This window comes from Octopus bimaculoides, chromosome 9, assembly GCF_046866305.1.
Source record: "Octopus bimaculoides isolate indiv1 chromosome 9, ASM4686630v1, whole genome shotgun sequence".
NCBI lineage: Eukaryota > Metazoa > Mollusca > Cephalopoda > Octopoda > Octopodidae > Octopus > Octopus bimaculoides.
Genome location: NC_142936.1, coordinates 70,671,546 through 70,699,454, shown reverse-complemented (window position 1 = coordinate 70,699,454; position 27,909 = coordinate 70,671,546). Strand labels below are relative to the sequence as shown.

Here is a 27,909-nt window from a genome sequence, read left to right as displayed (position 1 = left end):
TAAATACAATCGAATTTTCTTTTCCTTTTTTTTTTTTGTTTTTCTCTTATAACAGTAGAGAAATAAAAAGGAAGAGACAGAGATAGAGAGAGGGAGGGAAAAGGCTCAGATTCATGCAGTTGCATTAATTTTTTGTTTATATAAACACACACACACATATAGGTGCAGGCATGGGTGTGTTGTTTAGAAGTTCACTTTACCTTCTCTCTGTCTCTCTCTTTCTCTTTCTTTCTTTCTAGGCAGGATTTTCAGAATAATTATTTCTGATTTAGGTACAAAGGTAGAAAGTCTGAGGAGAGGAGCTAGTTGATAAAATCGACCCCAGTATTTGAATGGTGCTTTATTTCAACAATCCTGCCAAGGATGAAAAGATTAAGCCCAAAGTTGGTCTTGGCAGGATTTGAACTCAGAGCATAATGAACTGAAACATACAACTTAAGGCATATCAGAAATTTATTTTGAAGACCAACGGATATTTTTGTAAATCTGCAATTTTAACTATTTCAACAAATTAAACTTTATTTCTTTCATGACTATTAATTAAAAAAAAAAAAAAAGATGGTAAGCTGGTAGAAGTGTTAGCATGTCGGACAAAATGCTTAGTGGTATTTCTTCTGGCTTTCTATGTCCTGAGTTCAAATCCCACTGAGTAAAATTGCAAGCCTTGTACTAAAATGTGAAAGCATTATTATTATTATTACTAAGGTGGCAAACTGGCAGAGTTGTTAGCATACTGGACAAAATGCTTAGCAGCATTTTATCTATCTTTACATTCAGAGTTCAAATTCCACCAGGGTCAACTTTGCTTTCCATCCTTTTGGGTTCAATAAATTAAGTATCAGTGAAACACTAACAATGGGGTCGATGTGATCAACTAGTCCCTCCCCACAAAATTTCAGGCATTGTGTAGAAAGCATTATTATTATTATTATTATTATTGAGTGAGAGAGCAGTGCATGCCATCAAAGTGACACTGGGGTAAAATATACAAAGCCCAACATACCCATCATGACTACCTGTCTGATAAGGGTACACTAAGCACATGCATCACAACCATATGTGCACGACATGGTGATTTCATATCAAGATAAACAGCGCATGACCTCGCAGGTGGGGCCCAGTTAGAATTTTCTTCAGGTCGAGTAGCCCATCCTGCTCAAAAGGTCCCTGAATAAGGTTTGTTTAAGGATGTTGAAAACAAAATATCCATGTTTCCAAAGGTGAATTGTTCAAACCCCAAAGAATTCCTCTCAACACATGGCTACGATGCTCACCCACTACTTCTGTTTATGATCAGAGATGCACATATCGTCAGCCACCAAGAGACATGCTCAACTGGTTAAGGTCAAACAACTGGCAAGCAAATCTGTGGTATTAAGCAGAATATTTGCTGTAGCCCATCTTTTTATACCAAGACAAAACAATGTACATGATAACACTTCCAATCAATTAAGATCAGAAGCCATGAGAACCACTGCCTAGTATGCATCCGGGTATAGCCAATGCCTGGTATGCATCCAGGCTATTATCATTATTATTATTATTATTATTATTATTATTATTACGGTGGTGAACTGGGAGTATTGTTACAGTTGGTAAAATAAAGGACCAGTCAAGTACTGAAGTCAATGTAAACGACTTGCTCCTCCCCTCCAAATTGATGGTCATGTGACAAAATTTGAAGCAGTTAATTAAAAGAGATTTAAATTTATTAAAAGAAACTAATTTCCACAGATTAAATAAGAGATCCAGTATAATCTTCTGTTGAGGTTATTTCCAGTAAAAGATTAATGCTCTGATATATGACCCTTCTTTTGGCCCTGTCACAAGAACCTAATTACTTGAAAGGAAAGAACAAACACATCACCAAAAATAACCATGCTACTTCACTATGGAGAATCTGAAAAGGGATTAGATTTTCTCATTTCAATTTTGAATTATTACAGTTCATTTGATAGAGGAGATCATATTATTGTTGTTGTTGTTGAGGCTCTGTTGCAAGTGTATTTCAATATCATTGCATTTAATGATGTAATGGAAACGATGCTTTGAAATTTATTATAACAACAGTGACAGTTTTAATGATACTCTTAATTGCATTCTTTCTTGGAAATTTCATTTTTATTCCAAAACACTTTTACAATATTATTTTCAGGCAACAAAAAAAAAAAAAAAAAAAGTACCCTGGGTTGGTAAAAACTGTAGGCCACCAGACTAAATACCTTTTCACATTTGATCAAATCTCTCTACACAGTTCTATATTCAAGAGATGAGGAATTATGTACATTATTTACATTTGACGGATATTTGTCCTCATCTTGTTTGTTGTTAACACAACATTTCGGCTGATATACCCTCCAGCCTTCATCAGGTGTCTTGGGGAAATTTCAAACTTGGGTTCTCATTCGAAAAATACCTTAGGAATGAGAACCCAGGTTTGAAAAAAGAAACTAACAAACAATACAAATAAACCAATAATGACATCAGGGACACAAATTAAATATTAAATATCAATCAAACTGGCAAACACAAATAACACCTAAAAATGAAGCAGTGTTAATATTTCAAAACTTCAGACATCATAAATATTGTTTAAATTCACTTTGATATTCATCCCCATCAGTACATCATCATCATCATCATCATTCATCATTATTTAATATCCATTTTCCATGCTGACATGGGTTGGACAGTTTGACAGGAGCTGGTCAGCTGAAGAGCTGCCCTAGGCTCCATGTCTATTTTGACATGATGTCTATGGCTGGATAAAATATATTCCCTGTAATGGTCAAACAACCCAATAGCTTCTGTTTTGCCTCGTGTGCTAACAATTTTGCCAGCTTAGTCTATTATAATATTATTGAATACCAGTTACATGAACTTCAACAATTCAAATATTGTAGCTCTTCACCACTTTACCATAGTCTGTTATAGGTAATTATATCACCAACCAAAGAAATGGTAAAATGTTATTATTTAGACTGAGAACTGTAAATGACAAAGTACTTATAAATTAAAGTCAGGTCATATTCATTTAATTCCAATCTAGTCTGGCATTTTTATAAAACATAAAAACAAACATTGCGCTTTTTAATTCTGATGTGAATTAATCTTGTAATCTACCGATTCTCTCTTAGTTACTGTCTGACAAGGAAAAATATTGAATAAAAGGTTAGAAAGATGATGTATTAGTTTAAAAGATGTAATATCATGTTACTATCACAAAGAAATGAAACAAGATTTTTCAAAATTTTTAAGAATTCTGAGTTATTGTGCTGAAATTTTAATTTCCTTATCAAAAAATGATAAAAACTTCAAGAATAATATATATCATAATTTTCATAAGATCTTATGCATAAAGATATAACACCTTTTTCATTTTTTTTTTCTATAAGATATATATATATATATATATATATATATGTATACATATGTATGTATACATACATACATACATATATATATATATATATATATATATATATATATATATATATATATATATATATATAAAACAGAGTTTGTGTGTGTGTGTATGTTCCTTATGGATTCAAAAACTGAGTTGCTGATTTTGACATATGAGGTATCGAAAGATTCAGTAATCTTCCAGCTACCAAATAAAGTATGTTTTTTGCACAACTCTTTTTTACAACAAAAAAAATAACCTCGAAAATGAGGTTGGGTTGCACAATCTTGAGGATTTTAGCCAAAGGTGGCAACGCTGCCTGGACTATCTTTATGTTTTAAATAGAGCATAATGAGAAAATGTTTAAAATACATGGAATTTTACCAGGGAATGAAACTTCAAGGATATACCATCAACTTTATTAGTATTATTTAGTAGATAATCTTTTTGTGTTAAGTATGTTTGTCTGTGTCTTGTTTAGCCCAGAATTACCTCTGATGTAGCAGACCCATCACATAATTTTTTTTTTCTTCCTGAAATACTGTAAATCTGTGTCTTTCTTTTGATGAAAATGTGTGCTCTAAGAGAGATTTGGCTGCTATTTGTAGTAGGTCAAATTACCACAGAGACACCTGTGTGTGTGTGTGTGTGAGTGTGTATGCCAACACAAGTCTACATATTGTTACGACCTAGTGGCCATAACTTGAATTCACAGAATCAACGTGGATAGAATGAATTTAAAACAACACCACACCATGAATTTTTTGTAAAATATTATTAACAGTCAGCATAAAACAGCTTACATACAAACAAATATTTACATAAACAAACAGCAAATGCTACACCAGACGTGCAGTCAAAAGTTACAAGGGTAACATTTATACATAGTTCAGAAGTTCGGACTCCATATCCTGGTTTTTGGTTTCCCCAAAATTGGCCCCACACAAATTTGGTTTTTCAAAAATAGCATTCCAAAAATTTTGGATTTCATAAAATCCGGATTTCCATTTTTGTACAAATTCGGTTTTCGAATTTCGGATTTTGACAGTGGATTTCGAACCTTGACTTCATAAAATCTGCCCATCAATTCGGTGTTCAACCCTGGTTTTCGAACCTTGGAATGTCATAAAATTTGTCTATCAATTTGGTGTTCAACCTTGAAATGTCATAAAAATCTGTCTTTTAATTCATTGTTCAACCTTGGGTTTCGAACCTTGGAATGTGGAAACCTTGGATGTTGAACCTTGGAATGTAGAAGCCTTGGACCCAGATGTGACACAGAAATTATCTTACATTTGACAAAAGTTCTGGTGAATTCCTGGAGCATAAACAATTCCACAAATGCCCAATACAAAGCACAAAGTGCACGAACCAAACAAGCAATCGCAGCCTCCAGAATCCAATTGAATAAAACTGTCACAAAACTGGGGGGTAAAATTATCTCTATTTATAAAGTTTGCCAGGGTGTAGCCAATTTGTCATAGTTTCAGTTTTGGCTAATAACTATAGCATCCCCTATTTTAACAATGGGCTTCACCCTTACAGTGCAGCATGAAAACTGTTTTCCTGTTTACTTCACATAATAATTTATAATTTCCTAACACTATACATATGTGTGTATATATATATGCACATTTATGTATATATGCTTGTATGTTCATGTGTGGGTGAATTTGCTTACATCTATGCATGTGTATATATGCTCAAATGTGTGTGTATATATTTATGTATTTATGACTGTCCATATATGTATGCATATATATCTGTGCTTTTAAATACATACAAGAGTGTGTATAGGCATGCATACTCTATGGTGTAAAACACTGCTCCCCACCATGCCTACAACACACCAAAATACATGTATTTACAACTGTCTGATATTGCACTCACATGTGTGTACGTAAATATGTGTGTGGATGTGTATATAAACATGTGTTTACATGAGTGTATGTACATATATATGTATGTATATAAGTATGTGTGCATGTGTATATGTACATGTAACAAGAAGAAAACAAGGGCTGCTTTTACTTTATATTCATTCTTCATCTTATGTTTATATTTATTTTATTCTGTACTTATTCTTTACCTTAGTCTACTTACCATGTATATGTGTGTATATATGCATAGAAGCTTGTATATTCATGCATGTATGTGTATATGTACATGTGTGTGTATGTATGCGTGTGTGTGCATATGTATATGTGTGTACGTGTATGTATGCATGTATACATTTATCCTCATGTACATGCATACACATCTATACACCTAATTCATATGCATCCTCTCATATATATCTACGTGCAAATTTTGCGGGGTTTTTTATGTGTGTGTATGTGTGATGACACGGTCAGGATGAAAAGGAAAATTGACATCAGTAGAATTTGAACTCCGGACAACAGAAAGCCAGAAGAGTGAGGCATTCCATCCAAAACTACTGATTCTGCTAATCAGCTTCATTAGAAATAGCTATATAATGAGGCCAAAAAAAAAAAAAAAAAACAGAAAGAAAATATTGCTCCATAATGAGTATTGTTTTAATTATTCCAGCAAATATGGGAGGTAACTCTGGACATAATTTAGTCTTATTGTCACCTCATCAGTGAAACATATAGACTTCACCATACTTACCATAGTAAATCATCATCATCATCTTTTAACATGTTTCCCATGCTGGCATGTGTTGCATGGCTTGATAGGAGCTGGCAAGTCAGAGGTACACTAGGCCCTAATCGTCTATTTTGGCCAAGTTTCTACAGCTGGATGTCTTTCCTAATATCATGTTCTTTACAGAGTATACTGGGTACTGTTTGTGGCACCAGCATGGGTGCCTTTTATGCTTTATCTATCAGCCTATTGTTGATTCAGATAGCTGATCTCTCTGTTGGGTCCACATTAGGCAGACTCTCCTACTATGCATTCTCTACATTTAACAACCTTTCATCATGGCACTTCCAAGCTTCTTTCTTTGCAAAATCACTAACTGTAAGTGAACCTTCTTAATTTTCTCTGACACACTGTTTTGCAATCCAAAATATTTCAACCCTCTTGTCCTCATGCCACAGAACATTGGCAAACATCTTCCTTTCTGTCCTAGCTAAATATATCTGTCTCCTAGCTTCCTGATATAGTTCTTTACTACCATCACTCTTCCAGTTCCGTTTCTTCACTCTAATGGCCTTGTCTATTTTTCTGTTCGACCACCATGTCACCTTAGCTCTAGAGGGGACTTTGCACCAGCCACACATCTGGAGCCTCATTAAGTTGTCCTGTAGGAACCTCCAGTTGTTCACTTTATCATATTTCCACCTCCTTCTCATCAAATGCTTCAATTAGAACATTACTAAATCTCTATTCAGAGGATCCTTAAGCATCCAGATCTCTCTGTTCCAGACTGGTTTGCTTCTTGGCATCCTTCTCGCCCACAGTCTGAAGTCAGTTGCTATAGAAACAGAGAATTGTTTAACCTTTGAGCATTCGGATTATTCAGTCAAATGTAATGTTTATTTATTCAAATTGTTTTGAATTAATCATATTTTGTCTTGTAGCTTTGAAAATTCAATGACAGAATTGTCTATCTTTAGAATGACACTGTAGGGTAGTCATAAGAGGCTGGATCTGACCTGTTCATGCATAAAGCAAGAATATTTGAGCCAAATATAACGAGTTTAAATGCTAAAGAGTAAATTATTTATTAATTATAATTGACAAGTGTTTCGTTAAGTTAAAGTGCATTCCTAACCCAGCTGCGTCACAGAGATCATTTCTGTAATCCATAGTAGTTTCAGTTAGGAGTACTAATTGAGAGTAAAGCTAGAGTTACAGAGCAACACTACATTAATATACAAACGGTTAACCTCTCAACTGTAAATCTACCATCTGTAACTGATTCTCTGAGAATGTAGTATTCTGAAAATTTACAGAAATTCTTGTAACAGATGCTTTATTCCTGACAGTTATTTTTTTCTTTTTAACATTTACCAACTTAAAACTATAACATGCATATTATGCCTATTGATAAAAAGAGCGAGAGCCATATCATGCAATACGAAGTCAATATTTGAACCTGTGATTTATAACTTATGATCTGAGAGCCATGTAACTTGGTTAGTCAACCAGAGGCACATGGCTCAGTGGTAAGAGCGCTGGATTCCTCACAATCATGAGGTAGTGAGTTCGATTCCCAGACCAGGCTGTGTGTTGTTCTTGAGCAAAACACTTTTATTTCATGTTGCTCCAGTTCACTGGTGCCTTTCCCTTAGATAACATCAGTGACGAAGAGAAGGGAGGCTGGTATGTATGAGTGACTGGTGGTCATCCATAAACAACCTTGCTAGGACTTGTGCCTTGGAGAGTAACTTTCTAGATGCAATCCCATAGTCATTCATGACCGAAGGGGGTCTTTACCCTTTTTACTCAAATGGGTTCAGGCTCATTACACAGCATCTTGGGTGAAGTGTCTCCAATATCCCTGGGTTGACTGAAGATCGTGAGTGGATTTGGTAGGTTTACGTAAATTATAACATACTTTGATACTGTATGGACTGGGATCCCCACTGACAAGTCAATCATATTAAATAGAGTGATAAAGACTTGCCATATGCAAAATTAGCAGCTCCAATTCCCTGAAACTACTGGATTTATTGTGTATAGAAACAAATAGGCTCTTTATTTCTCTGAGATTGGTCAAGTGATGTAGACACCTCTAATGCGACTGCAATAAGGCTAAAAAATTGATGAAGGCTGTTAATTTCTTTCAATCTACAGAGAAATAGTTAAATATAACATGTTTGTAGAATTACTATGTAGGTTTACATATACATACATATATCATATTTTTTAACATCCACTTTTCCTGTTGCCAACCCTTACTGGTTTCCAAACAAGTAATATATTTCCCCATGACCAGACATTTTCTACAAAACACAGGAAATGAATGATGTTCACTTATATCATGTAGTGTCAAGACACACACACACACAAAAGGCTTCTTTTAATTTCTGTCTACCAGATCCACTCACAAATCTTTGGTTGGGCCAGGTCTTTAGTAAGAAACTGGCCATAAGGAAATATTACCATACTTAAAAGCACATGACGGTTGGACACAAGAAAGATATGGTTGTAGAAAACATGCTTCAAAGAAAAGTGGACATTAATAATGATAATGTTACTTCAGAAGCACCAATTTAAAACAAAAATGATTGAAACATAAATATGATGATGAATTGATGTTTCTATACATAAAAAGACAAATGCACATTTTTTTATGAAAGATTCTTTATCATTTTTTCAATTTCATATTTAATATATATATATATATATATACACACACACATTTTATAAATACTTTATTAAATAATCAGCCATGATAATTTTGCTGGATTTGTAAGGAAGGACAAGGGGATCTTATTCAGAATCTTATTCAGGAAGGAAGCATACACATTTGGGTGAATTTCTTTATATATTTTTCTTCTTTGTGTCTCTTTGAACACATCATAGTTACTTTTGAGCTTATGAAAAGTCAATATAACAAAAAAGAAAAATTAAAAAATCTGGAAAAGACAAAGAAGAAAACAAAGTATAAAATAAAATAATAGATAACATGATGTAAGTAAAAAGAAATATTGTAATCAAGGTGAGTTAATTTCTAATCATACCCTAGATTTACTTAGATGAAAATATTTTAATAAAGTTACTTAGTTAAATAGTAGAAGTCAATTACTTAAGGAAAATAAACCATATAAAAATATTATTATTACTAATTAAAGAAAATAATTCCAACTTCATGTCGTTTTATATCATTAAAAATTTTTGTCTGACTGAAAACCGACTTTAAAATTATATAAAATAACCAACTGTGATACGTAACATATATACATCAGTGAAAGGTATGATGCTGTGGTTTTCGTCTGTGAGGAAATCTCTTTGCAGACAACATATATTGGAGTAAAGCAAACATCACAGCAGCAACTCATGAGAACTCTCGTGAGACACAACTACAAGAAAGTTTGTCTTGCTCTGATGTATATTTAATACATATCTATGAAAAAATTTTTTGTTGAATGAAAATCACAGCATTATGCCTTTTACTAGTGTATATATATTAGGTATGGTACACAGATGGCTATTTTGATTTAATGATGTTTTAATTGCATACACCGAGTTTATCTATCATATCTTAGTTACATGGTGCAGGTATATTTCGTTCATGATAAAAAGATACGTGTCAGGTGTAAACCAAAAAGTCTTTAATTCTTAGAAAACTGTTGCAAAAGAAAGTAAATGATTTCAAAGCTATTAAAATCTCAAATATAAAAGGAAATTTTGAAACTGATTTCTCTTAACCAGGCTTAACACCAACTGAGTTGTCAATTGAAGTAACACCAAGTTGCACCTAGTGAAGCACCAAATCTTGGACTGTACTTCCTTGGCGGCCACCTCCTAAAGAAGATTTCCATAATTAAAAAAAAGAAATTAATAACTAATATTTTGCACACACACACATTTTTATTTATGTATATGTGTGTGTGTGTGTATATATATATATATATATATATATATATATATATATATATATATATATATATAATGTGTGTATGTGTGTATATATATATATATATATATATATGTGTGTATGTGTGTATATATATATATATATATTTCAAACAGTTTTAACAGTAATTTCAGTTCCAGTTACCGTCAGAGAAACAGTATTCATTATATCTCTTCATAAAAGTCTGCACATGAAAGCAAATAGAATTTAGGATAGTTCAAAGAATATATTTGTGCCTATTAAATACAAATATGTAAGGTGTATGCATAGATAAACTGGAAATAAAGCTCCTGCTTTACTATCCTTTTTTTTTTTTTTTCCTGTTTTTCTACATACACGTACTTACTCATATTCAATAGTGATGTGAGTGTGTGTAAGAGAGAAATCCAGTCTAAAAGAGAAAGTAAGGCTAAAACAGCCTCGGAAAGAAGAGTCAGATGTAGAGAGAGCAATATATTTTTCGTCTTGTCCTGTTCATTTAAGTTAGAGGGAAAGGATTTGATTGGAACAGTGATCTTAAGTGAACTTAATAGGTATGTTCAAATGTATCAATCATGGAATCAGTCAGTTTGGAAAAGATTTTTAAGACCAGACAGGAAAAAAGAAAGGAGGGTCTGTGTTGCTGTTTTTCTGTCTTTAAGTCCGTTGGCTTTGTACAACGAGTTACCACATAACATTTTATTTATACAATCTGTAGTTTATACACAGGTACCACTTCTTCAAACATTCACAGCCTCTGGTTGATAAATCCGTTTGCATACATAGATTTTGCGATTCGATACAGTGATGACATACATGAAATCCTCCCAGAGCACTGTAAAATAAAAATACAATTTGTAAAACTTGAAACATTTAATAGTGGAATTTTATTTACGTTTCAAAAAAAGAAAAAAATAATAACTACGAAGTATTAAGTGTGACTGCCTAATAATTAACCACCATCAGTATTACTTTATAAACAGTGAAAAGAATGACTGTATGGTTAAGAAGCTTGCTTCCCAACCATGCAACTTTAGATTCAGTCCTATTGTGTGTGTGGTACATTGGGCAAGTGTCTTCTCTTAAAGTTCTAGGCCTTGTGAGTAGATTTGATTGGAGGAAACTGAAAAAGCCCAAAGCTCTTGGTCCATCAGGAATTATTTACGAGAAGCTTAAAATATCTGGCAGAGTGAGATACAGCCTAGTCACCCATATAGCTAATCAGTTTGACCAGGCTGTGGTCATACCCAATGACTGGTGTAGCAACATTGAAGTCAATTGCTACAAAGGTAAAGGAGATGCCCTAGAAGTAACCACAGAGGTATCAAATTGTTGGCCTAGATCATGGAAGTTACAGAAAGAGTCATAGCTCAACTAATTAGGAAGAGAGTTAGCATAGATGAGATGGTTTGGTGCTATCTTCCTGGTGAGGCAACTGCAGGAGAAGCATTTGGCCAAAAATAAACCCCTGTACTTGGCATTTGTCAATATGGAGAAAACCTTTGACAGGGTCCCCCACTCTCTCATCTGGTGGTTGCTTTAGAAACTAGGGGTAGATGAGTGACTGATGAGAGCTGTCAAGTCATATACAGGGATGCTGTCAGTAAGGTGAACGTCAGGAATAAGTATAGCAGTAAATTTAGCATGCAGGTAGGAGTCCACCAAGGTTTGTTTTCAGCTCAATTTTGTTTATCATAATTCTCCAGGCCATAACAGAAGAATTTAAAACTGGTTGCTCGTGAGAGCTTCTCTATGATGATAACTTTGTTCTTACAGCTGAATCTATAGTAGAATTAAGAGAAGAAATTTCAAATGTGGAAGCAAGGTCTAGAGTCAAAGACCCTTACTGTTAATTTAGCAAAGACCAAAGTACTAGTAAGCAGGAAAGCAGATAAAAATGGATCTGCTTGATATGTAGAAAAACCATAGATAGAAATTCCATACAGTGTATCCAATGCAAGCTATGAACACAGAGATGCAGTCAAATCACAAAAAGGTGAATAGAGAAAGTAGTCTTTGTGTATGTGGCAGATCTGCAGGAATAATAAAGAACACTTAGGAAATAGATTTCCTCCAATGCCAAGGGAGATCGTTAGAGGTAGTAGACAGTTTCCATTATTTAGTTGACCAAATTAGCAGTGGAGGAGTGTATATTGACCATAGCTGTGTGGTTGCGAAATTCACTTCATAACCACAAAGTTTCTGGTTCCATTCCAAGTGAGTTAAATTAAAATCCAATATCATTTATATTAGCTAATAAAAGAAAAATTATGATCAAGCAATTGCAAGAAGAAAAGAACCCAAAAAGTCCAGCTGTTAATAAGTGTCACTTATAGAAAGACTCAGATTTATGTTTACAAATGAGGAGGAATGAAATTTTTTACATTCATGACTATGTCAAGGACATTAGTGATAAAGGTTAAATGAAATGGTTACACATGGAAACTGAAATGTCAATTAATTTGGTTCACCAATAGGTTTTATCTACACTATTATTAAAAATCCAGATAATAACTTGAGAATAAATACACATGTTAGTACACAGGCATGGTTGCATGGTTAAAATGTTTGTTTCACAACCTCATGGTTTGTGTGTTCAAGCTCAACTCTTTGAGGAATTGTCTTTTGCTACTGTTTTGGGTTGGCTAATGCTTTCATCATCATTTAATATCTGTTTCCCATGCTGGCATGGATCAGACAGTTTGACAGGAGCTGGCCAGGTTCCATGTCTGATTTGGCATGGTCCTTATGGCTGAATGCCCTTCCTAACACCAACTACTTTACAGAGTGTACTGGGTGCTTTACATGTAGTACCAGCACAGGTGCTTTATATGTGGTATTGGCATAGATTATACATAGCACTAGCATGTAATTTGAAAGGCAGAGATTGCACAAACACCAGTGTTTCATCATTCACATGTAATATAAAAAAAAATCAATAAATGTATTTTTTTCATGCATGCATGGGCTCAGCAGAGTTCCGTTGGAATAACTGCAGTTGCTACCCACTCAACTTTGAAGACTGAAATAGGCTTTTTTTTATAAGTCAACCAAACTGGATTAAGCAGATTATGTACCTTGCAAAGAGGCAGGACATTCATTTCGAAAGTGAGCCACAATCAACAAGTATGTGTTTGTGTCATCCTCCCTCATCATCATCATTGTTTTAAGGCCCACTTTTTTATGCTTGCATGGGCCAGTTTATTGAGGTAGATGCCCTTACAGTTGCCAACTCTCACCTTGTTTGCAAGCAAGGTGATGATGATGATGATGGTACATGGATTATTCAAAACAAGAAAGACTTCACTCCTGAATTTCTTTCAGGATTTCTATGGCTGGTGGAAGGAAAGAAAAGAGGAATTTATTCTTGAATGTTCATAGCAGAGTTCACTCCACAAAAGACAGATATGATATAGCTTGAGGCTATAGAAGACACTGGAAAATCTGACTCAATGAATTTCATTGGACCCATGCAAACATAGAAAAGCAGATATTAAAACAATGATGAAACAGTGATGATGACATGGTCCTTGGCTGTCTTTAGTAAAGTGACCTCTGCTATGAACATTCAAGAATAAATTCCTCTCTCTTTTCCTTCCACTAGCCATAGGAATCCTGAAAAAATTCAGGAGTGAAGCCTTTCCTATTTTGAATAAGCCATGTATCATCATCATCACTGAATGTCTGCTTTCCATTCTGGCATGGGTTAGACGGTTTTGACTGGAGATGGTAAACCAGAGAGCAGCATCAACTCCAGTTTGTTTTCACTTGGTTTCTATTGTCAGATGCTCTTCCTAATGCAAACCACTCCACAGAGTATATTGAGTGCCTTTTACATGTTACCAGCCGAGGTTTCTTTTAAAGAAAGAAAAACAGAATGATAGATAGTAAGAAACAGCTGTTATATTTACCCATAATTCTTTTCCAGTAATCTTTCCTTTCAGCAAGTGGCATTTTACATGCTATGTGCAGGAATCTGTATATTCGGTTAGCGGTGACTTCATCATATTCTAGTTCACCAAACGACTGGAAATATAAATCATAAAGGCGTATTCTTATGAATCAGTCTATATTTTAGGAAGTCTTTCAGATTAAAAAAAAAAAAAAAAAATGAAAATGATATTAATCTCGTGTATAATTTAACCATAGCTGTGTGGTTGCGAAATTCACTTCATAACAACATAATTTCTGGTCCCATTCCAAGTGAGTTAAATTTGATCAATGGAAACTGTATACACACACATACGTGTGTGCCAAATGTATACATGGCGATACAAGCAAACCCAAACCAGTTGTCAAGCAGTTGTGGGGAAAGGGACAAGCTAGTGCATGCACACACACACACACACACACACACACACACACACACACACACACACACACACACACAATATGGGCTGCTAACAGTTTCTGTCTACAAATTTCACTCGTAAGGCTTTGGTCAGCTTGGGGCTAAAATAGAAGACAAGGTGCCAAGCAGAGGGACTGAACCTGAAAGCACATAATTGGGAAGTAGACATCTTAACCACAGAGCCATGCCTGCACCTAAAAAAATATGGATCGCTTCACAAATTTTCATGTCATCCTTATGCAGGAGCCATGCTAATCTTTGTATCATTCCAATTTTAGTATACTTAGTACCAAAGCAAGAACACTGACTTAGTCTATTCAGATGTATACCGCAACAAAGCTCTTCCTGTCACTTGTTAACTAAATTCTTCACTGATTCTTTTATTCTATTACGTTTTTTCAGTCATTGGGCTTTGGTCAAGCTGGGATAATCCCTTCAAGGGTTTAGATGATTATATCAGCTTCAGTACTCCTTTTAATTTGCTGCTTGTTTTATTGATTTCTATTTGTTGAATGGCTAAGTTGCCTTTGATGGAAAGGGACACAACTCAGTACACCGTTTTACAACAGTATATGCAAATGAACATGTGTATTTGTATGTGAGTGTTTACATGCATATGCACATACATATATCACCATTATCATTTTATGTATATATGCATACTGCTAGGTCTACATCATTAGCCTCTCTGACAGCTCATCTAATACACCTAACACTTGCCCCTCCATCATATATCCTTCTTATAACAGAACCCTTTACTAATATTTACTTATACTACTAACATTACCCATGCCTTTATTATCTCTCAGTCAATTTCATCCCTTTTCATTCTGACTGTACTGTGCTGCCAGTCTGATTAAGGATGGTGACAAATATCTTCTGTTAACTGAACATTGCTTCCAGTGTAACAAGGGACACCATTGGACCTATCTGACCCTCTCACTAACACTTCAACTGCCTCCATCCTCTTTTAGCCTTATCACCTTTGCTCTCTCTCATCCATCATGAGAAATCTGCATAAGGGACCCCATCAAGTATGCATGTTACTTCATACACATTGCCTACACTCCCTCTCCATTGGCTATTTGGTATCAACATCCAGCAGTCACTGCCACAGTTATTCAGCTCTCTCTATCCATTAGAGTAACATCTCTATCCTCTCTTGTGCTAGTGCCATATGTACCCAGTGCACCCTGTTACATGTGGGGTTTTATTTTGTCATGTCAAAGACATGACAACCTCTCTAATGTTGGTGCTATGAAAATAATGTACCTACAACTCTGTAAAATAGTTGGTGTTAGAAAGGGTATCCAGCTATTGAAACCAAGCCATAGAATTGTGAGTAGTGTTTCCAGTAAGATATGTGCTTGTGTATGCACACACGTTTTACAAATAGTAAAAGGGAAAATGTGTACATACAAGGTTTTCAAGATGAAATTGGATTCCTTATATGATCTTTAGTCACACTCTATATCATACACAAGACAATACTCAGCTATGAAGTTCTAAATATATTTCATACATAACTTGTATCAAATTTCCCTGTTACAGCTAATATTCAAATAAAAGCTATGGGCAAAAACACTGAATAAAATAAAGAACTGCAAAAGTAAAAGATTAAGGACTTGAAGAAGTGAAAACCAGTTTGTGAGTGTATACTTTAATACTTTTAATACCAATCTCTCAACGACTACTCTTGCTTCTATAATACAAAGCTGACTTGTTTTAAAGTGTATGTAAATTTAAACAATTTATCACTATCTTACAGAAGAATAAGGTGGCATGCTGGCAGAATCATTAGCACACCAGACAAAATGCATAGTGGCATTTTGTCCATCTTTATGCTCTTAGTTCAAATTCTGTCAAGGTTGACTTTGCCTTTAATTCTGTCAGGGTTGATAAAATAAGTGTCAGTTGGGCACTGGGGTTGGTGTAGTCAACTTCACTCTTTCCCCTAATTTGCTGGCCTTGTACCAAAATTTGAAACCATTATTATGGTTTCAAATAATATTATTAAGCTGGCAGAATCATTAGCATGCTGGGCAAAATGCTTAGTGTATTTCATGTCTTTATGTTCTCAGTTCAAATTCCATCAAGGTCAACTTTGCCTTTCATCCTTTTAAGGTTGATAAAATAAGTATCTAGTAAAACGCTAGGGTTGATATAATCGACTAGCTCCTCCCCCCAAATTTAGGCCTTGTGCCTATTATAGAAAGGATTATTATAATTTATTGATCATCATCATTTAACGTCCATTTTCCATGCTGGCATGACTTGGACAGCTTGGTGAGAGGTGGCAAAGCCAGGGGCCTCACCAGGTTCCATAGCCTGTCTTGGCTTAGTCTCTACAGCTGGATGCACTTCCTAATACCAACTGCATTTATAAGTGTACTGGGTGCTTTTTATGTGACACTATCACCAGTGCTTTTTACATGGCACCAGCAACACTGCTTTTCATCATCATCATTATTCAGAGAATATATGTATATCATGTATTTTAGAGGAGACAGCGAATGTGAAAGAACAAGGAAGAAATGATTAGAATTTTACTTACACTCAGAATCGCACCTTCTTCATTAAGTATTTGGTATCCAACAGAGCCAGGAATTTTGTCCATGTTTAAAGCAGCCATCTGCAAAAGAGCAACAAAGAATATTATAAATAAAGTATTAGAAATTTGTTTATATTGGTTGTTTTGACTGTGTGGTAAGAAGTTTGCTTCCCAACCACATGGTTTCGGGTTCAGTCCCACAGCATGACACCTTGGGTGTCTTCTACTATAACCCCAGACTCGACCATAGTGCTTTGTCAGTGGATTAGTAGACAGAAGCTGAAGGAAGCCCAGCTTGCTGAGCTTCTTTGTATGCATGTATCTGCGTACACACATATACACATACAAAATCAGATTGGAGACTGGTGCAGCTCTCCAGCTTGCCAGCTATGGTCAAACCGTCCAACCCATGCCAGCATGGACAATGGACGTTAAAAAATGATGATGATGATAAAAATGTATGCATCTTTGTGTGTGTGTGTGTGTGTGTGTGTCTTTGTGTTCGTTCCCCACCCACCCACCCACTACCATCATTGCTTGACAATAAGTATTGGTCTAAGTACCTGTAACCTAATGGTTTAGCAAAGTGAGACCAATAGAATAAGCACCAGACTTTATTTAAAAAACAAGTACTGGGATCAATTCATTCAACTAAAACCCTTCAAGGCAGTGTTCCAGTATGGTCACTGTCCAATGACAGAAACAAGTAAAAGATATCTGAAACTGAAAACAGATCAAAAAGAAGAATCAATCAAATTCAAAATTTTTTCTGACTATCATTGTTGCCATGTTGTCTCCTGTTATCAGTAACTTAGCAATGACACTAAGTCTTAATTGTTCAGTCAACAGGTGTTATAGGGAGATATAGTTCACAGCCATAATCCAGTAGGGTCCCTCATATGTAATTAATTGCTGTTTTTCAACTTGCAGTGTAAATTCCACATCTTCTGTATGGGCATAAGGAAAGAAACAGCTTGTGTGTGGCTTGAATTGGAAATAAAAAGTTTCAGACTGAACTAGTTACAACATCCAAAGATATTTTGGTTCTGGGACATTTTGACCAGCTACAAAAGTGCAGGTTGCAATGCCATTAGTAACACAGAATGTGGCAGCAAGAGAGCTATTCTGAAGCGAGACCTGGATGCAGCCTGGCTCCCTTATAGTGGAAGGAGTTAAGGGCTGAAACACTTGCCTAAGGAAGTGGTGGGGTTCCCCAAAGACCTGTTATACAGCTCTCTCTCTAGAGTCTTTTATTATTGACTGCTAACTCAATCACATTATATTTATACTTTTCTTTATTACTATGAAAACCTCAACTATATCTTTGCTGTTTTTCAATGGGATATGCAACACTCCTCAAATACAGTGTGCAGTAGAAAAACTTCCCATATTTTACATGGCTATTGGTGTGGCACTAGTAAACTTAGGTAGGTGGTGGTAACAGTGTCTTAATGTAGCTAATATTTTAATGTTCCCTATTATAATGATTTGGATTGGTACACACTGTGTTTGCTGCTGAAATGTTTATCAGGCATGGTAAATCTGGAGGAGTTTTTTTTAATCGAACATCTTGTATAATACTCACTTTTGACCCTACATTTGAAGTATGAAAGAGCCTATTTTACATAAGTTAGTGTTCACACATTTAATGCAGAGAATTCTTCAAATGACAATATTAATGAGTAATGTAAATTTTTAGCAAGGAAAAGACAATCCAAGAAATATTTCAGTCCTATTATGACCTCATCACTGTACTTGCCAAAGTAGTGTTGGAAGAATCACTGATTGTGTAAGATTGTACAGTTAGATTGGTTGACATAGGGAAATTTGAGAATATGTGATTCCCAAATACTACTATTTTCCATTTACTTTGAATAATTTTGTTTCATGCTAGAAATTCTTCAACAAAATATTAATTCTTGAGTACAGATTCTTGGCTGACCCACAACCAATTGAGCAGTTGGAATACAATAATACACTTGAACAGATCTTCTTTCTATAATGCCTGCACACTTTCACAACCTATACAAAACTTATTCCAGGGACACACTGTAATTTAGGTAACAATATAATAAAACATCAAGTATCAATGTTTAAGTCAAAACAGGATACAGGAATTCAATATCACAGACTATTCAAATAACATTAGCACAAAGTCTAATATTTTTGCAGCTTGTGTTAATTAGTTTTGAGAACAGCCTTGCTCCAGCCAAAGTCTATTGAACACTGCTTGAAGCTGACAATACAACTGAAAGAATTCCCACTTTTGTGATGTAGATATGTCAGTGGTTGTAGTGTGATTCTTCACAGAGTAAATTAAATATTATTAGGAGTGGAACATATGATTTCCTGCCTCATGGTCCCAGCAGACAAAATGGGAAAGGTATTACCTCAGAGGATGGCAAGGGAGGTGCACTGGAACAGCCACTCTGACTCACAGAGCTAGAGATTAATTAGTTGTGATTCCTTAAACAAATTGATTTATCGTTTTGAAGTATTATATCTAGTAAATCTAAGAAGTAGTACCAATTCCATTTTTTTTTTTAGCAAGAAATTTTAATTTTCTATTTCTGAGATTACATGTTAATTCCTAAAAAGATTTTTAAGGAACTAATCCTGCTGCATAACCCAAGGGCATCTCTGCTCAAGCTGATCAATGACACTCAGGCAGTCGACCAAATGACAAGGCGCAACCCACAAATATGTTGCCCTAAATGTAAGATACTTCTGCCCTAGTTGAAGATCATATCTTACATTCCAGCATATCAGGTATGGACACTGAACCTCTTCATGGTTGTTCAATTTACTACAATTAGCAGCTAAATCTCCTTCAAATTTAACATTACCTTTTTCGAAAATTGTAGCACTACAAGGCTTATGATTCACAGTAGTCATAGATTTACAAAACATTTATCAATGCTAATCAATAATAAAAGGTGTATCAGTGTACAAGAGGTAGTTTCCAATACACTGTATACAACATATTGGAAATTTCAAACTAGTGAGATCAATGCAGTTTATGTTTAGTGTAATGCTCTAATGATGTAGTAGTGTACGGTAAGTTTTCTTTACATGCCTTAGCCTGAAGGACAGGCAGCACCTATGATTTTTGCAGGCCCTATTTAAGCAGCTTCAAGACCTACAGTCAGGTAACAGCAGGGAAGGCATAAATAGTTATAGATCAGAGCTGAAGTATTTTCTGACCCTGAAAAGGAAATTAGTCTTTGGATTGCAGATTTAGTTATACTGTGTGTGTGAAGTTAGCCGGAAAGCTCAGAGATCATTTATAGCACCTTTGAGGGTTTTAGTTGCATGTTGTCCAAGACTAGAAAAATTGTTTCCTTGATATGAACACTAATTATGTTTTTGTGCTACTGAAAGATACAAGATTATCATAAATCAGTTGGAAGATGTTTTTGTAGTCTCTGTTAATTTGAGTGTGTGTAGGTTTAACAAAAGGTGTCTAAATTACATGTGGTTTACACCTGTGTGCAGGAGGTTAAGGAGGAGTGAATGGGCAGTGGTATTATTTGTATAGGAGTCAGTGTTGATAGAGGTGACAGCAATCAGATCATTAGTATACAGAAGGAAGAGTGTGAGACACATAAACAAATCTTGTGGTACACCAGAGTTGATTGAATTTGGGTTAGAGAGAACCTCATAAGCACACACTGCAATGATGTGATCTGGTAGGAAGCTTCCAATCCAAATGATGAGATGCATTGAAAACTGGCAGTTCACATCCTTGATATACTCAAAGGCTTTGGTGATTTCAAGTGTAGTGACATAACTTTCAATAAACTTCTCAAAGACAAGAGGTGTACGATAAAGACCTGGATCTAGACCATTATACTAGTAATACTAAGGAGAGAGAGATATTGGAAGTGAATGCTAATGATTGTGCTCATCACCACTGAGATGTTGGGAAGGAGAAAGGTAGATAGTAAACAGTGTCAGAGAAGATGTCCAGCATAGAAATCTAACACATGCATACACACCCACTGTATTTTACAATATCACATTTCTATGAAGAGTTATCTTCTCTCTAGCAACGTTTCCATGCTATGCAGCATGTTTTAAAAGATTGGGAAGGATCATGTAGAGAATTGATGGTTGTCTAGCTCAGGGAAATACTACTATTTGAGGGAAATAGAAAGGACATTTTCAAAGATGGTTGTCATGTGGATTTGAAGTGACTGAAATTGTTTTACACTTAGTGTTTGTAGTGGTGTGCCAAGGAGTGGAAAACTAAAGTTTTGACAGAGTGGAGATGGGAGCAAAAAAATGGGCGGCCAAACTGGAAATTTTTTTCACAGGAGTACTGCTTACAGAGCCATACTCCGGTGATGATTCTTTTTCCATTGTTTTACACTGTCAGCATGTTTCTGTTAAAACTAGCTATTTCTTCTATCACACAGCGATGGTACTGAACACTTTGAAAGCAAAGTTGCTGCCAGTGACATCTATGTTTGGTTGGAGAATGTTTCAGCATGCAAATAATTAGCTAATTAGAAAGCTTTTTGTCAGGTTGTGCCAATACAATTTATGTTATAGCACTCTCTGACCTTTACAGCATTTATGTAAGTGTGATATCTAACTCAATCATTTCCCACTCACTGTTCTCTACCTGATGTTTACCCACAAAGTCCAATTTGGAATGCAACTGAGATTACCCATCTTGTAATGAATGCAGACATGTTTTGCATTTCAGATAGTAGTCTTGAACTATCATCATCACAGCCACCATCTATTTGCTACAACTTGCACTTGTGTTATAAACTTAGTTTTGGTTGAGTGAGAATGTAAAGGGTTATTTCTAAGAGAAATCTGCTCAGTTCTCTTGTGTGTGTCAAAGGTAACATATTACATATTACTAACGAAGACTGCTACAGTATAAGTGGTGGAACCCTGACCAATTGGCTGACTGCAAGTGCCAGAGTGCAGTGGTTGGGGGTATTGTGTACTATGTGCATATGTGGACAGTAGCTTTGATTAAGCAGTGGTCGGGTTTGGAAATGAGAACGAGATCAAAGGTATTTAGTACGTCAGAATGTCGGTCAACAATCTGCACAGGGGATAATACTGATTGTTGTAGAGAGTTCAGAATGACAAACATACCGCTCCTGCGCTGCTATGAGGAGGAGTGCGAAAGTGTTGCGATACGAGAGGGTCGGCAAAAGTGAATTTATTATGAGACGAGTATGAAAGCAAATGTTTTGCATCAAAATTAACTAGAAGTACCGAATAAAAAGAGAATTAGTAGACGTTAGAGTTGGTGTTAAAAGACGAATTTCATACTTTAATCGCATGCTTAATAGCGTGCCAAATTGCAATACAACCAACCAAACGCTGAGTAAAGGCAGGACGGAAGTAATACAACTTTGAGTGCATGAAGTTTATCAAAGTACGGCCCCGCCCACAAAGACTGACAACTTGGTAGTCAAACTGAGTAGTGGACACAAGGTAGACACAAAGGCTAACATATTCCTATTAAGCATTCAAGATGCCAGTGGAATTATAATAGAAAAGAGGGTTGGATATGAGCAAAGTATTAGAGTTAGTTCAATAAAATGAAATGATTGAAATAATACATCAAAAATATGGAAAAGTTAACATGAAAATTGAACTGTGGTAAATTTGATGTTGTGTCCCATTATTTAAGAAAGATTCAAGTGATTCATATTTCAAAATGAATATCGCAGGTAGACAATTACATAGACAAACAGTTATATTTATGTTTAAGACGGTTTAACTAAAGCTAAATAATATTACAATACAGATAAGTCAGCATGTCCAATCTGAATAAATCGATATTTTAATCTAAAGCTAAGATATTAGCAGTTCAATCGTTAACGCATGGACTTTGAGACTTTTGTCGGCTATTTTAATACCCAGTTTACAAAATATACAAAGTCATGGGAGACGCGAGGTTATATATATATATATATATATATATATATATATATATATATATACAAAAACAAAAATTTCAAGATCACTTATTAAAGAAGTTAATTTTTCGAATAATTGAAACTCGTATTAATGTTCTCACACCCAAATATTATTTCATGAAAGATCGTAATTTTAAAGAAATCTATTTGTATTCAATGTTCCACGCCGACCCGAATGACTAATAAAAATGTGCCCAGTTTTACAAAATAAATATCCAAATGTCTTTCAGTAAGATATACTTAAAACAATTGTTAATTTGAAGGAACAAATATATTTTCTTTATGCAAAAATTAAAATGTTGATGTCTCAATTATAAAAAAATCAATGTAAACCACGACGTGAAACATTTTGTATCAAGAGAAAACCAGTCGATAATCTAGCCAGTTACTAAAATAACCCAGAACCTATTTCTTACGAGAAATGCGCAAAATATAAAAAAAGTTACTGTTGCGTTATAACAGAATCACAAAATTACGAAGCATTTTGAATTACGACGGAGTGTATATTTATAGTGTAGCATAGGAAATTGCAAATCAAAATAATAAACTGAAGAGAGAAGGATATTTCAAAATAATATTTGAAGCATGCAATAAGTTTAAGAGGTAGAAATACTGACAAATATCAGTAAATATTTCAATATAATTTGATAAATACCTTAGATAGTCCTCAATATTAAATTGTAGAAAAACATAAGGTCACGTGCTATAGTAAATTAAAAGTACAAGGGAGAGCACTCAACCGGTGGTACAAGCGGAAGTAAGTGCAGCTATTGCTCCGGGCTTAGTTCTTAAGAAACAGCATAAAATTAAATTATGTAATACTTTTCTTTATTCTTTAATAACATTTGCACAATAAAATTTCTGTTTCTTTTTATACCGTTTCTATATCAAATCATTTAATTTTCCTAGTCTACCTTCTTTTTATGCTTTATAGATATATTTGATGAGGTCTTGGAATAAATTCTCCTAAATTAACTTAGGTCGAATAGTAATTGGAATTATAATTAATTTTGTATATTTTTCTGACCAGCTGAATATATATATACATATAATATACACATACATAAGCATATTTATTTATTTATTTATTTAGCCCTATCCATTTATATCTCAGACCGAGGACGGAAATGTCATACTGCTCATAATATAATTAAATGTAAAATCTAACCTAAAATTGTTGGATGACTAAATAAAGTGGAAAAAAAAATATCCTGTATTTTAATTATTATATATATATTTTTAAAACCAATTATAATGTTGACGCCCCCACCTTCAATTCTTCCTCATGTGATCTGGCATAATAACAAACATGGTGGTCTTGTCCTCAGCGAGTGTCTGTCTTATTAACATCCACTTAACATCTGTGCACCAAACATGGAAATAAGTCTTAGTGCAAAGCAGTTTTGTAATGGCTAGTGATAGTGACTGCATCGTGAGCAATGTCTTTGAATTGGCAACTCAACAGGTAAAGAAATTCTGTTTTTTTCTTTTCCTTTCCCATGTGTTGTCTTTTTGCAGACCGGACTCGTTGGCTATGGACATAAATTTATATTTTACAAGCTAAATTTAATTGCTCTTAATTTTTCTTTGCACTTTGTGAATAATTTATCAACAAAATAGAAATAGTTAGAGACTTATAATGTATTTATTTTCTAACTATTCTCTTAAGAAATTGAATTTGTCCCGTTGTAATTTTTTGGATCTGTCGACTTAACTTTCGGCTGCTATTTTTGTTTCCCTGATGACGCCTCTTTTTATAATTACGATTTTATTACGAAATTTATACCAACCTTCTCATATTCCCTTTACATAAACATAAATAATTCTTAAGCCTTTTCTTATAGAGAACAAAAGTTATTTAAATATATTTTCAATCAATAAATAACATACATCTAAGTTTATTCTAACCTTTTAAATCCACACTTCCTCACAAAATATTTCAAGAGTATTATTGAATAAGCGGTTTAAAAATTCACCCATTGTTACTTCTTTTTACTTCATTATTTTATTTTGCGCCCAAATTAATGCACGCCTGCATAATTACACATACAATAAAAATCTATGTGCATGTTTGAAGCATACAGTTGTTATTTCATTATAAATAAACCGAGAAATTGAAATTTATATCTATGTATAAAATAAACATATATTGGAATTTTAAAATCAAAGGAAGCAATTTTTGCAATCATTTAGTACTTATCATGTTAACATTAACTGAGATATTCAGAATATCACACAGAGCTAATTGTGTATTACTGCAGTAATACCGTTTTTGTCTGGTTTCGTTATTACTTGCTTTTATTGACTTTTATTTGCATACCGTTTTGATTGTGGCTTTCCTAATTTATCATAATTACCGGTTGAAATTAAAAATAGTTACTATAATTTATCAAATAGTTAGTTAACAATTGAGTTTTTAGATATTATTTCAATCCAATTCTTGTTTTGTTATATTCAACAATCTATAATATTGTTAGTGTTGTGGTTGCTTATTCTGTTGGGAAGCACGCAAGGAAGGATCCGCCTCCTAAATCTATGATGTAGATATAAAAAATCTCGCTTGTAGTGCTTTGCTTTTTAATTATTTAATCGAATGTTAGAAATTTACGCTGTCTATTATTTTTACGTTCTTGTTAACATAATTCGACTTGGAAATATAAAAATCATCGCCTCGAATTATTTTACGGAGGTAATTTCGTAATGTATTTAATTAATCACAGAAAGTGAACAGACGAAATAAAACCACTAGGCCGTTTGTTTGTTGATTGGTCTTATAAAATAGATTTTATTTGACCGTCGAAGCTATACGTTATATTTATTTGAAGTCTGTCCCCGCTTTGATGAATTATACTAATTTTTAATTCTTCTTAATCTTTATTCTTTTCAGCATTTGTGTATGTGATTTGTTTCAGTATTATTGTTATTTAGTATTAGTGTTTGTTAGCTTTCGTTTCCATCGGTCCTTGCTTGAGATTACGAATCACACCCCCTACTCACACACTCCGAAACTAGACAACCCCAGATCCCTTTGAATTCACAATTGTAGGGTCCCATGTCTAATATACATACATACATACATACATACACATATGAGTATTATCGAAAAAGAATCAATAAGTAGCACAAATATATTACCACATGTAATCAAAAGTAAACGCATTTTATATGCATGAATGAGCATGCACGGAATCTATGATTCATGCACACACAAACGCGCACATGCACAAAGGCACACACTCACACAGGTGCTTGCATACACCATACATGCAGCATAATTTGTATGATTAAGAGTGTCGGAAGGAGACGAGGTAACAAGATGTTTTTAAGTGGCTTTCATTACACCATTTGCAGTTAATTATTCATTCTCTTATAGAAGAGACACCGTTTCTGTTCCTCAGTTGAATTATTTAGCACCAAGCCAGCTCTAATCAAACACACAGGCTTCTGTCTGGTCAAAGGCATTCCAGTTATGGCGATCCCGTCTTTTAAGGATTGTGTTGGGCTATATTATATTTACTGTTCCTTCGATATTTAAGTGTGTGATTTGAGAGAGATTTGGATGCAATTTCTAACAGGTCGAGAAACAACATAGAAGCTTTCTTGTCGCCCTTATGTTGTGAAAGTCAGCGCGTATCGAAACTTTATTATTGGGTGTCCTATATTCGTGAGTTCAAATCTTGCAGTGTCTTTTTTTAATTTTTTATCCTCGCTGAACACTAATCAGTAAATGGAATATGCTCTTTCTACATACATTATATATTATCAAGCGGAAAATGGGTTTACAATTGAAATAATACTTTGAAAATTTATTTATATTCATTATTATGATAATGTTAATATGAGGGATGGTTGAATGACAAAGAGCAGAACGCCAGATTATCTTTCATTTTTAAGTAGTTGTTTTGATTTTTGCCTTTCTTTTAACCTGAGATCGGTAACATAAATAGCAGTTGAATATTGCGTCTGGAATTTTGTATGCTTTTATTCCAACCTACATAGCACAGCACCATCATAGGTTACGGTCACACTGTAGTTTCCCAGATGCCCATGCGGGTCTAGAGTCCCAGTTTTAACCCATAATGCTCCTATGACGTCCCTCACACGCACAGTGTGCTCTCATTCAGAGATGAACACGTGCCCAACATATATGTTTACATGCATGGAAGCTAATATTAACATACATTTAGAATGTTTAGTTAAGGAAGGCATTTGGTTATAAAAAAAGCAAACTTTACCCTTGTTAAATTAGTAAATATTGACTTTATCAAGGAAATGGCCATGCCTCCAGTTTAAACAATGGACGCTCAAGAAGTGTCTTGGAATTACAGAGAAACAGACTTCAATATTCAGCAGGTACTCGGCGACAATAAGCACACAGGAAATAGTTTCTACCAAATACCCAGAAGGTTCTTTAGAAATAGTCGATAGCTTCTGCAACTGAGGTGATCTTATTAGCAGCAGGAGAGTGTTCTGAAAGCATAGTCGCCAGAGTAAGAATGAGTTTTATAGAAAATGATTTTGTAAGCTATAATCTCTGCTAGTAACGATGGGCTTCTTCATCTGAGGGAAGATTAGATTGTATGATGCTTGTGTATGAAGTGTACTGCTACATGACAGCAAGGTAAGACGTGGACTGGAAAGAAATGAAGTATACATGCTTCACTGGATGTGTAATGTCAGTGTACATGAATGATAGGATATTGTTGATTTGAGAGAAAATCTGGATATAAAGGGAACTAGATATACAGTGGTGGCCATAATATAAGGGTCAGTAAGAACAAGTGTATTGAAATAGTTATTATAGAAGATTGACAATACGTTGAGACTAGATATTTTACACATATTTAGATATATCTAATATCTATCTTTCATGAAAAGTTCAAGTAAATAGAAATATTTCGTGAGTTATGAGGAAATAAACAATCTTCCAAATTGCAGCTGCCAAAAGTTAAGGGTCACATAGAAAAAAATGAATTACTAACCGAGGTATTTGTTGTTTAGAAGACTATTAATGGGCTAAGTTACTTCTTATGATATTACATTATTGGAAGATTCAGCTGTCAACATTGCAGCTTGTGAGAGATGACTGGTGTCCTGTGATGAAAAACAAAGAATTGT

At 34.5% G+C, this 27,909-nt stretch overlaps 2 protein-coding genes and 1 pseudogene across 4 annotated transcripts in view; 1 reads left to right on the top strand and 2 right to left on the bottom strand.

Annotated features, from left to right (window-relative positions):
* Positions 1 to 8,739: 8,739 nt before the first annotated feature.
* On the bottom strand, positions 8,740 to 27,086 carry LOC106868035 (ragulator complex protein LAMTOR4). 2 transcript variants are annotated; one of them, XM_014913134.3, is made up of 4 exons: positions 23,447 to 24,064; positions 16,844 to 16,921; positions 13,850 to 13,964; positions 8,740 to 10,773 (listed from the first exon to the last, which is right to left on the bottom strand). In XM_014913134.3, exons 2-4 carry the CDS (start codon positions 16,919 to 16,921, stop codon positions 10,679 to 10,681), a joined length of 288 nt encoding a protein of 95 aa, XP_014768620.1. In that variant the 5' UTR covers positions 23,447 to 24,064; the 3' UTR covers positions 8,740 to 10,678. The 2 variants fall into 2 exon arrangements, with proteins under 2 accessions (XP_014768620.1, XP_014768619.1); XM_014913133.3 differs by lacking the exon at positions 23,447 to 24,064 and adding an exon at positions 27,027 to 27,086 and having other exon boundaries at positions 10,554 to 10,773.
* LOC128248800 (U6 spliceosomal RNA) lies at positions 14,488 to 14,587 on the bottom strand (annotated as a pseudogene).
* LOC106868034 (UV radiation resistance-associated protein) overlaps positions 24,115 to 27,909 on the top strand; it is a 63,157-nt gene continuing 59,362 nt past the window's right edge. For both annotated transcript variants that reach the window (XM_014913132.3, XM_014913131.3), the window contains exon 1: positions 24,115 to 24,256. In XM_014913132.3, coding sequence (XP_014768618.1) covers positions 24,200 to 24,256 — 57 coding nt within the window. In that variant the 5' untranslated portion in view covers positions 24,115 to 24,199. The remainder of the gene's footprint in view (positions 24,257 to 27,909) is intronic.